The sequence below is a fragment of the Colias eurytheme genome, chromosome 7, assembly GCF_061535395.1.
Source record: "Colias eurytheme isolate Ceu_HAF_F1 chromosome 7, ilColEury1 Martin Lab GWU primary, whole genome shotgun sequence".
NCBI classification, from domain to species: domain Eukaryota; kingdom Metazoa; phylum Arthropoda; class Insecta; order Lepidoptera; family Pieridae; genus Colias; species Colias eurytheme.
Genome location: NC_142986.1, coordinates 4,900,532 through 4,912,945, shown reverse-complemented (window position 1 = coordinate 4,912,945; position 12,414 = coordinate 4,900,532). Strand labels below are relative to the sequence as shown.

Genomic DNA, 12,414 nt, shown 5'->3' with positions numbered 1-12,414 from the left:
CTTCATGAGAGGTAGTCTGTTGTTTAGGTTTCATTGATTTGTAGTAGTGATGTAAAGGAAATAAAACAAAATATAATATGCAATATATGATTTATTTTTAAGTAAATAAGCACAGTAATTTTGCTTCGATTGTCAAAATATTTATAATCAAGAAGCAGGTACAAGTGATGTTCAACACTTACAATGTCTAATTATAAAATTTATAGCAACAACTCCAACTTATTCCAAATTTTAAAAGGTAATACACAGTTATATAAAATCTTCAATAATATAAATATAGTGTGTTTCACAGTGATTGGTACATTCTCGTTGAAATTATTATTTATTTACACTTTTAAGATAAGCACACTTTTTTGTGACATGGTTCAAATGTTAAATATATTATATGTCTTATAATACAAAATATATCTGATAGTCTTGCTTCTTCGTTAAAACATAAAATAAAATCATAAAACCAGTACTTTATACAATTTATATCAATACAGATATGTTTAAAGTTAACATTTCTTTTAATTCTTCAAATTCACGCATGTACTTTCCATTTAAAATTAAAATACGCAGTTCATTTGTAACTTATTTTTATAGAAAAATTAAAAATACATAAATGAAAATATATTCTGTTGTTACAAATATTACATAAATATGTACTGTTAAAGATTTGAATCGTATTTAATTTTTAATATTGTTATCAATGCTACCCTAACACAATAAACGAACCTTCTAAAGACAATCTCAACGAAAGATTACTTTGAGGTCAAATCACCCACACTTTAATAACCACAGATTAAGCATACATTTTGATAGCATACCATAAATAACAGAACATTAACGGTTACTCTATAACTCTATGTAAATCCTACGTTAAATTAAGCAGAGGCGTAATTTCTTATTAAAATATAAAGATTTGATTTGTGCCGAAGATGCTTTATTCTAGATTATCACAAATCTATAAAAATAAATGCTTGCGCGACTGACTGCTTCGATTGTCACTGCCAGCAGTCGTTAGACTAGGTTCACTGGTAAAAGGCACGGTCTGTCTAAGGCAACCAGCTATAACTTACATCGAATATGGATCATAATAAAAATACATTTAATGTTATAAAATTCTTCTGCATATTTATTTTATGTGCGTTGATGTAAAGTAGATCATCAGGGATGATAAAGGCATATTTTTTTATAAACTTTACTATTGATCACCTGGTAAAATCGACATTGGTTGCCATAATAGTTTTTATAATTACTGTATTGTACTGGAGTTATTTCTCACCTTTCTTGCAAATATTATGTAAAATGTTAACTAAATATTATTTCAAAAAATATCATATCCATATTATGTCATTTCTCATTAGTAATAATTATAGAATAGCTCAAATACATTTTTAAAACTTCTTAATATTAATTAATTTTAAATTTTTAACATACGATACAATTAAAATGTCAAGAAGAAAATATATCAATTACCAAGTAACAAATAAATATAGGCACTTACGATAGATTTAAGTGGGACACTTTGTGTCAAATAGCTGAGAAATATAAAAGCTGAATATCATAAAATTTATAGAGTAATTAGTTATAACAAGTTATATTAATTCATTACAATATATCACTTCTTACTCTGAGTTAAAGCGTCTTAAACTATGCAATCTTACACAATACGGTAATATATCCCTTTATAATCTGTGAAAATAATTTCTGTAACATAAAATATACTTTTGGAATTTCAACAGGAGGTATTCTATTTGTATTGTACTGGAAGATATCATGTGATGTTTTGTGTATTTGGTGTCGAAAGTCGACTAGACTTATGGCGGCTAAATGGGGATATTCAAAATACCCGACATCTTAGTGCGTAATGATAATCAGATCTTAAACTTTAATAAATATTTTGTACAGATCAAAGCAAAATTATAGAACTTATAACGATGCGGTAATGTTAGAGTAAAACAACTTAATTAAATATTATGTACGTGTATCTAACTAAGGAAACTGTTACACAGTTTAATGTTATTTGACAACGGTGACTCAAAATTATTTTCACAACACTTTGTAAACACAAATAAAATATGTATATTGAATATAATGAGAGCCGTGTTGGGGCTCTCGGGGCTCAACTGTTTAATTTTAATGAAATTTCAATCCAAAGAGCTAACGGGCACCGCACTATTCTACGTTGTTGTTCTACACAGTAGACATACAATTTCGTTTCGAAATAATCCCTTCGTCAACTATAATTTCAACATAAACAACCAATAAATTTTTAATCACAGAATTGGAAGCGAAACGATGTGAAGACTGATGAACATTTCGAATTATTCAAGATCTAAATACGTATACATGTCGAAAGTAAATTTTGGACCCGACGGAGAGATACTTACCCTTCGGCTAAACTAAACAGCCGTCGTTAAGATTGTTGAGTTTCGTTTGAGCGTCTTGAATAGTGCCGGGGTAAGTGTGGCATTGTTGGCTTGAGACGTTGTAATTCAGTTCGGAGTCATAGTACTCGGCTTCCTGTTCAATGGGGCCGAGGATGTTGGTAGCTTTGGGCAAGTATCCGTCAGTGGTGATGTAGTTTGCGTCGGAAGTGGGCGGAAGACTGAGGACACTGTCTGGTCTGCTGTAATCGACGTCTATGGTTTGGGGTGCGATGTAAGTAGAGTCTAGAGGGGACATGCTGTCTATGGAAGAATTCCCGTTGAGTGGTGTGACGCACGTGTAGCTGGAAGCGAGGATGTTGGCAGATTCGGGTCTAATGTAAGGTGAGTGAGCGTCGAAGTTGACGGGGAATGTTGTTGGGGATTCGAAAGATCGCAGCATGTTGTACGACGTCGTTGGAGACGTTCGGTTGGAATTGTTCTTGAGACATGACGCCGCGTGGACGGATAACATATCCATGAGCTGTCGTTTCTGCACCTCCAAATCCTGAAAAGAAAATATGTAATATTAAAGTTAACGAAATATTCAACAAACAAACACAGACAGTATAAAATAGTCGTTTTGTTATAGGTTTTTATTTCGTACTTGCTTCGTACAATATCAAAATTTTACTCAAACTTGTTTTATGATATAAGAATCACGCAGTACATACCTTAAGTTGCGCTTTGAGGTCAATATTCTGGTTCTCCAGTACTTCGCTCTCGTTCACAAGATTCACAGTCCGTTCCCGCTTCTTCATCCTGCACTTGGTCGCTGCTATTTTGTTCCGTTCTCTTCTGCGACGTCTACGCTCTTCGTCTTCGGGTGTTAACTGGAAAATGTAGGATGAAATTGTTAAATATTATCTAAGAAATATGAAAACAAAAGAAAGAAGACGAGGAGATATCGTTATTATTGTACCTAAGTGGGATCGCATATTAAAATATAGGTATTAAAGACGTGTCTAAAACATGAGTAAAGTAATTTAAGTAGGTATATCGTCTTGAGAGTAAATCCGGAATAAATAACGAGAAAAGATTCTTAAATACTTAATCCGTGACTTCTTGCGAAATAACTATTTATTTTATTCAAGTGCAAGAATTTATCGTAATATTCATATGCAAACTGCATTGCATAACAGCTATTTAAATAAGAAATGTATAGTCGCCAACCGTGAAAACGAATATCTTTACGCTTATTTTAAATAAATTGGTCAAGGTCGGGGTAAGAGATGATTTTCAGATAAATGTGAATAGATCAGTTTTTCAGATGCAGCAAATTCTATACTTTGTTATCAACGCCGATACGCTTTTTCGCATTCGTAACTTGAAAGATAAGTTAAGGAAAAACATTGTAATGTGTGTCAATGTACTGATAATAAATCCTCGTATCTATCTTATCGTGTTTGTGTATAATAAAATATATTACCATCTCTAATCCCTACTTCCTATTGACTATATCGAATTATACTTTATTAGCGATGCACTATAATCCCTCACGTTTCGGCTTTATTTGCAACATTCATGCTACGCGTCCATCAGGAAGTTAAGTCACGACTACAGCGCATTTGCAATGCCAGCCTTCTTTGTAAACCCATAAAACTTCAATAAAGCCGTTGAATTATAATGCTGCGACAGTCCCCATAAAGGTTAGTTTAGATACGATTTGCAATCCCTGTTACTCGATGCTCTTCCTAGTAAACTGGGTGGCAGTCATAAAAGTTAATAGAAATTCTATGGTTACAATTGAAATGCATGCGCCTCATTAGGAACACTTTCTCATTTCCTGCATCGAGTATAGTTCGTTAGGTAAATTACGTGAGAAAGCAAAGAGGTTAGGACCTTTTTTAAGTGCAGGTAATATGCACTTAAAAACGTTTGTTATTCGTATTGTTTTTTTTGTTTTTGGGTTATATATTACAGAGCTTTAATTATAACGTTCGCGGCAAGCAGTTAAAAAACACATCAGTCACATTTTTTCCCACGCGTCGCTAACCTATATAGCAATTGTGACGAAAAAACATGTTTTAACTCAAAACAATCGTGGTTTTAATGAATTAATTGGAAAAGGAAGGTTGGAACGTTATCTAGTTTTAAAACAAAATTTATAACTAATGAATCTACGTCAGTAAGCTACCGCTAAATTTTAATTTTCATACATCACGTGCGATTTATTACTCGACCTCCCATATGTGAGGAAGCGATAAATTTGATGAAAAAATATGATTATTACTATCCTGATGTTTTAATAGCCATACAGAATTACCGTCAACAAATATGGAGGCGACAATTGTAATTTTTGCAGGTCACAAGGTTTGCAAATATTTTTAACTCAAGTGGTTAAGTAAATATTTCAAGTTTCTTCACAAGCAACCACATTTTATTTCGATCAATATATGTTTGTATGTTATTTGACAAATAAAAATAAGTGTTTATCAATGATTGATACTTTGATTGATAATTATTACTGGGATGACGAAATATGTTAATTTTAATTAATATCATTGGAGGTCGATAAAGGCAAAGATTTGATTTATGAAACGATCTATCAAAACGTGATCAGCAATGGTTTTATAGGGATTAGTGAGAATTATAAAAAAACCGTAAATATTTTATTACTTTGAAGCATATGGACGTCTGAGAGGATTAAAGTCGTAAATTCACAAATCGAAGCTATGAAAATCGTCTTGAATATTATGTAATTAATAGCAATATAAGGTAACTTGTTTTAAAGGAGCTTACATAATAGGAGCTCCCTTTTCTTCCTTATTCCTTTCGACTTTTGTACCATTAAAGAAATATGATATAAATCGATTAAAATTATTTTATGACAGAGTTACGAAATTGGGTCGTCGTAGGGTGCAGCTTTTGTGTGTTTAGTTAATGGATAGTCCCAAATGAAAAATAAAGTAGAATATACCAATCGTAAAACATTATCATATCGTCTCTACAAATAAAAAATTGAAGCGTTGACTAACGTTTTTTATTAACGTATTGGATTAAAAGTATCAGGTAAAGATTTAGCGGATTCGCCTTCTTATTAGATTTAGCAAAATACCTACCTACCCACTTAATATCCTACTCATTATTTAAGTGTCAAAGTTTTAGAAATTCGGTGCAAATATCATCACTTGTTCACACTCGATTTTTGAACCGAGCCAAAAGGGTAGTTTAAAAGTACAAGTATAAAGCATCTCACCTCATTCTTCGGCGGCTGTGTATGACTGCTATCATAGTCGTCGTCACTTTCCTCCTTTTTCATCCGTTTCATGCCGCCATCCGTGTCGCTGCCGGACATCTTCCGCTTTGACTCTATCGACAACTTCAAGCCAGCCTTTATTAATTCCGAACACGTCTGTAAAAGATATCGTCCGTCGTAAATCGAGATTATAGCTTCGTTATAATGTGTGAGAAATAATAATGATAGTTGTATGTTGTATTATGCAGTTGTGATTGATTGGGATCTTGTAGATTGTAGAGCATTTGTTTTGTCCGTAACAAACACATGCATTAGCATTACAATGTGTGGACAACATTTGTTTGTGTATTAGGTATGATAATTCTGCCTGATAAGTTTTGCAATCATTCTAGGGAATTTAATGGTTCTCTGGACTCTATACTTAGTATACCTATATTATATAGGTATACCTGTATATTTGTTTGAACGCAAAACATGCGGTCAGGTATATTGAAGTTATCTTTTGTTTACTAATTTTAAATTTATTATAGTAATTTTCCATATAGCTATTTAAGTTCGAGCAGCTTGCGACACTATCCAAAACTACGCAGATTATTTATTTCGTAAAAACATACACATGTTAATACTTTTTATAAGTACTAGACAAGGTTACCTAATATTTTGGAGGTGAAGAACATTAAATATCAATCAAAGTTTTACATAACACACTATTTATCTAACGACTCATGCTTTCAACCAATTTGTACCTACATTGGATTTCGGAATTAATTCAATATGACTTGATCGATCAATTTGTCTTCAAGTCACTATTAAGTTACACTTAAAGTAAACATCGTGACTATTTTTTTATTATGATTCATTATTACTTCACCTTGATTGAATAATTATGAAGGCCATACATGTGTTCACATTTGTAGTTTACAGAGGAAGCTAGCCTTATGCGCTGATTACACCTAACGAGTACAGTGGCGAGTCAGTAAATACGCTCTCGGCCGAGACAGTTGCCGAACCGAGTGGGTGTTTACACGTATTTCACTAGTGGCGAGTCAGTTCAGTTTTGATCACGACGCGGACGTCTGCAATGGATCGAAAAAAAAAGAATTTAAACGGGTTTTAAATCGGCTGTTACCAGATATTATTAACGAATTGTGGGATTTATTAGAAATAATAAATAAAAAAAAAATGATGTGTGGTTTTATGAAACCACGGTAAAAGTGAAACTGTTCGAACGGTTCCGAACACTGCTTTGTGTAGCGCATGTCGCGTGTATCGCGGCTGCCGAGTATGTACACCTACTCGGCAGCCGCGATACACGCGACATGCGCTACACAGACCAAAAAGTTTGAGACGATGTAATAAAAGTTTCACTTTAATAATAATTCTTTGAAAAAATACAATGACAAAACGAACGAGTGGCGAGTGGCCGAGTGACGCGACGAGTGCGTGTTTATACCGGCCGAGTGGGATAGCGAGTGGGTACTCGGCCGAGTAAACAAATTGGGATTCTAGTGACTGTCTCGCCGCTCTTCTCGGCCGAGTACTCGGCCGAGCACTCGTTGAAGTGTTTATACCAACCGAGCACTCGGCCGAGGACACTGACTCGCCACTGTACTCGTTAGGTGTAATCGCCGCATTAGCCCACAGCTTATTGCAATTAAGAAACAATTACAATAACTATTAAAAACATTTTATTAATTAACAGTATTATACAATTTAAAATCCTGCCATTAAAAACATTTAAAGATTTTACGTAAACTCCAGCAGAGATTATTTTAGTAGGTAATTAATGTAAAAATAATTGAGATTCTCGCTCGAAGTTTTTTTTAAATTAAAAGCAAATTAATAATTACGCCGGCAACATTAACATAATATGCAATCGCAATTTAACCACTAGGTATTGAATCAGTAATGTGTATATTTTTCTCACATTTATAACATCCGCTTATTGTCTGGGATTTGTATGAAAAAATAATAGTTGTTATCGTCGATAGAACTTAATTGAATGGGAAGCAATTTTTGTAATTGATTGATTTTCAGACTGAAAACAAAGTACCTACTTCGTTATGATAATCATTATTGTATTGTTTAGTGCGTCTTAGTTCACCATAAAAGGGCTGTTTGTTGCTTAGCTTAGCTTTTATAGCTTTTAAAATACATAGGCACCTAATTGCCTTTAAGATTTCTCAATAATATAATATATAAGTGCCACTAAATCAACGCGACGTAATGTTGATTTAATTTATAGATGTTTCTAGCCTCTATGTAAAATGTCAAGAATTATGAAATTCTTACATTTATTATACATTATTTTTCAAAGTTGTATATCTTAGATAATGAGAAAGGACTTTACTGCTATATTATGATGCCAAATATTCGATAAGGTTTCATGTTATCACATACTCGTATAAATGACAGGCTTTAGCAATGGGCGGGGCTTACTAGTTGATATGCCATGAGCGACTAAGGCGTGACTTTATTGTTTATCAATATTGCGTAAACTGATAAGCTAAACAAAATTTAAAGAGCTAAATTAAATATACTTTATGTCTCCGGTCAGTTACTAGGTATATCTGAAGGGATATGCTTGTATAACACATTTCATGGAAGGCTATTAATCACTATAAAAAAGTTGGTTCTTTCTTCTTCATGTACCTAGGTACCTAGATACATTCTTTTAGAAGATCCAATAACAAATTCTTCACTCAAATACGCACACAAATCGAAACCAATAGGTATCAACATATCTAATATAATAAATTATACACTGTTAATATTTCCGACCTTTTAATCAACGGGAAAAGTTTCTGTATTGATAAGTGCGGATTTAGTCGTGTCATTAATGTGTTAAGTACATTTTTAATATCAGTTATGCACTTTTATAATGATAAATAACTCAACACAGCAATTGCATTAACTTCCATATCAAGTATCTTATCTTCATATCATTTTTCATTTTTATCTTATTGTTATTTACATGATCTAAAATGTTGTATTGATTTATGTATTGGATAATTTATTTAAATAAAACAGTTTATGACGTCATTTATAAATTCATGTGTATTATTCATGAAATACCTAGGGGAGACCGGGTTTGGTTGTCTCACGGGTTGTTTGTCACAGCGGTCTTAACACAAAACTGAACTATCGAATAAGTCTGTTGAACAGCGTGGCAAGAGCGATACAGTGAAAACGCTGTCCCAACTTCGCGTCAGACCGCTCCGATCTGCCGTGAGGGCCTCACACGTGTTTATTGTTTTCGCACAGCAAAAGTAAATTTTTGTGCTGCTGTGTCGAACCTCGTAATTATACGTTCTTGTTTTACAGTAATAATCTTTCAGTTCATTTGATGATGATGAAATGTGTTTTATAATATCGTAGTATAGTTTTTTAGATATTCATTGATCGGAATTTATTTTCAATTTTATTTTCATAAAACGTGTTATGGGGCTCGTTGTCACAAATTTTCGGGGGCTGGTTGTCACCTATCAACCAGCCCCCTGTATGCGAGATGACTTTAATTGCGTTTTGAGGTTGTTTGTTTTAGCCGTAAATTTTCAATCAACACCGGAAAATCACCCTAACAAACCTGCTGGAAGTCCATCTGTCCTTGATGACTCTATATTGACTCACGATTATTATTGTTTGCTAAAATTGTGATTGATTAATATTCAGACTGAAATAAAGACCGTAGACACGGTTTCATTTGGTTAAGAGTTCTTAATTAAAAATTATTCCGTAAAATTATAAGACCAAAGTGTGACTTTCTATTTATAAATTGCCTGTTATTTAGTACGTGACTACCTACCCTAGGCATTGTGACAACCATGCCTGACCCGGGGTTATAAGTCACATTTTTCTTTAGAGTGAAAATACAAAATATTTCTACAACTGATAATATTACACAAAAATACGTTTATTTATTTTGTAACAGAATAATTACACTATCTTTTGGTATACAAATATCATTCCTAAACAACGTATTTTGGAAGTTACATAAAAAAAGATAAAAATGTGACTTTCATCCCCGCTCTCCCCTACATGCACTTATTCAGAAAAATATAGAATAAATGACATATAAATAAATTAAACTGACTACAATAATTATGATAACGGTACCATATAAAAGTAACCAATACTGTGCATTCGTTAAAAATCTTATCGAATAGAATGACTTGCAAATAAAATGTAATTCATTTCAATATTCACAAAGAACTATAATATATTCATACAATTAAATGCTTATTACCTTTTGTATACTCGGTGGAGTAGAAGAGGCTGGTGAAGTGGCTGACGAGCCATTGGACATGGATGAGTTAGAGTCATTCCCGCTTATGCTCTGCAATTAGAAGAAGAAACAAATTTTAAATAAATCAGTAAAAGGGGGAAGACCTGTCTTATTTTATGATGAGAGTTTAATTATTTTTAGTGAAACTTATTATTGAGTATTTATTATTCTCTAAATTAGTGTATCTCTATAGAAACAATAACGAATTTACAAAAACACTGTAAAATACATTCAATTAATGTTTTGCGAGCTGTGACTACAAAACATTCTGCTCACGTAGGATTAAATTATAAAAGGCAGCGGCACTTAATGAAAATAGTAACAAATCCCACTGCCCATTATGCAAAATGTGTCACATCAGATAAATAAGTAATCGTTCCTTTGTCTATTGTCATTTCACGCTCTGAATTCACCGTACGTATTATAATCAGCGCTTCATTCATGAACGCAGCGATAATCCTGTGTACATGAACGTAGGTATTTATATGATTTGTAAATACTGATAACTGGATGGGAGATCGGCACCACGAGGTCTGATGCAGTTCTGACTGCTCAAGTGCAGACTGCTTATCCAATGTTGTGGATCCGTCACGTGGCGTTACGTGGCATCCGATACTTGGCAAGGAATCAACTTATTTTGCATGCGGTCGAGCGTTCCACTTGCAACCTAAATGCTGCAAGGATAGGCTTTGCATTCTGATCGATTTGCGATCTAAACATGCGACGCTAGGACTCAAAGCTGCAGCTGTGTCCTAGCGAGCGAATATTTATTATGTTAAGGATTGTGACTGTGCGGACGATTTGCCAAGAAATGCTCCAATAAATTGTTCGAATTATCTGTACGTTTATTTTAGTTATGTTAGGTACTATTTAAAGAAGAAAATGTAATCCTTTTAAATAACTGTAAGTAGGTATGTTACATTCTGTTGAATAAAATTAACAAAACCAACATTTGAGAATGGAGTAGTACAGTTATTTCTGGTAGGAATACTGAATAACGTCACAATTAGGTAAGTATTGTTTTATACCTACAACTATTAGCGTACGTACCTATACTTACTATGATACAAATGACAATAAACACAATACCTAGTGTATTTATTGCCTTTCAATAAATAATAATCGAATTATACAACAATAATGGTTCCTAATCTAGCACTTTATCTAAGTGTAGGTGTTTGTTCAATTTAAAGCACTTAACTAGGTATTCTAAGAACTTATATTCAGGGTCAACTATAAGATACGAATTATCGTAAAAGCTACTGAAACAAGCCGTGACCAACGTTCATGATTTTATAGCTTACAAAATATTTAAACATCCTGTTCACAATAGACCATAATTTTAACATTAAATTAACTCTACTACTTATACTCAATTAGTTCAAATTTATAATCACACATAATAACATATTATTCTTGCAGAAACTATAATTTTGTCAGATTCAATTAACGATATAATTGTACTAAAAATAAAGAACTCACCTTAAAGTTTGAATTCTTGTCGTAATTATACTGGTCTAAGGGGTTCGTCATGGTTATGACGTCATTCACGATTTCCGGGGTCCGTAAGGTGGTGGTGCCCGCATTCTCTGCCGCCAGGAGGTTAATCATTGCAGCGTTCAGGTTAACGCTGAGGAAGGCACCAGGTTCCCCGTCGGTGCCGACGGCAGCCGTCGGCGACGGAGACGTGTCTTCGCATTTGATTGTCGGCACGGCTGAGCTCATGCTCGACGAATTCATTATATCCTTGTAGGGAGCCAGCTTCGCTTCTTTTTGGTCACGTTTCACACTAAAACTATCAATACTAGTCTATATCACGGATACACTAACACTAAGTTAACACTAAATATCACTGATCGTGGTAAACTGGTTCCCGATGGCACTTTAGTCTTACAAATAGAAGTCTTCACGGGTTATGGTAACGTTGGTAACGTTTCGTGATCTGGAAAGAAAGAAAATTACGATAAATACATTAAATCATCATTGTCATTGTCAGCCTACACTTGTCCACTGCTGGACATAGGCCTCAGTCATGGCACACTATCATGGAATACATTAAATATATCGAAGGAATTGAAATATGTAATAATAATTTATCGAATATTGTATTACAAACTATGGAGATTAAAACGGTTTTTTAATTGTCGCCTAAGTATTGCGACCTCGTAGCCAGGATGCTTCTCCAATAAAAAACATTTTACTGGCATCAATTGTATGCTAGCCATAAAATTAAAACTGGCGCTTTTTACGACGTATTTAAAACTCTTCCGCGAGGCGTATCATCTCGCCTATTGTTCGGCCGTCGCGCTGTGCAAGCTGTATAGGTAGATGTATGGTGGCAAGGACAGATGTGGATGAAGTGATTAACTGATATGATACTGGACACTGGTGTTAGCATATTCAGCATTATGTGGAAATTAGGGTATCTCTGTACAACAAGAACACGGCTGCAGCGTGACCGAAAACACGATTCGTAGATACGATTGAAACGGGAGCTAAATGCTTTGGTTCCATATTTA

General features: G+C 33.8%; 1 protein-coding gene across 1 annotated transcript in view; it reads right to left on the bottom strand.

The window, feature by feature from the left end:
- Nucleotides 1-73: 73 nt before the first annotated feature.
- Nucleotides 74-12,414, bottom strand: part of Atf3 (Activating transcription factor 3) — a 51,304-nt gene continuing 38,963 nt past the window's right edge. The window contains exons 2-6 of the mRNA XM_090104073.1: nt 11,378-11,837; nt 9,857-9,946; nt 5,611-5,766; nt 3,086-3,244; nt 74-2,919 (exon numbers count right to left, since the gene is read on the bottom strand). Of these exons, the coding sequence (XP_089960199.1) occupies nt 2,383-2,919; nt 3,086-3,244; nt 5,611-5,766; nt 9,857-9,946; nt 11,378-11,635 (1,200 nt within the window). The 5' untranslated portion in view covers nt 11,636-11,837 and the 3' untranslated portion in view covers nt 74-2,382. The remainder of the gene's footprint in view (nt 2,920-3,085; nt 3,245-5,610; nt 5,767-9,856; nt 9,947-11,377; nt 11,838-12,414) is intronic.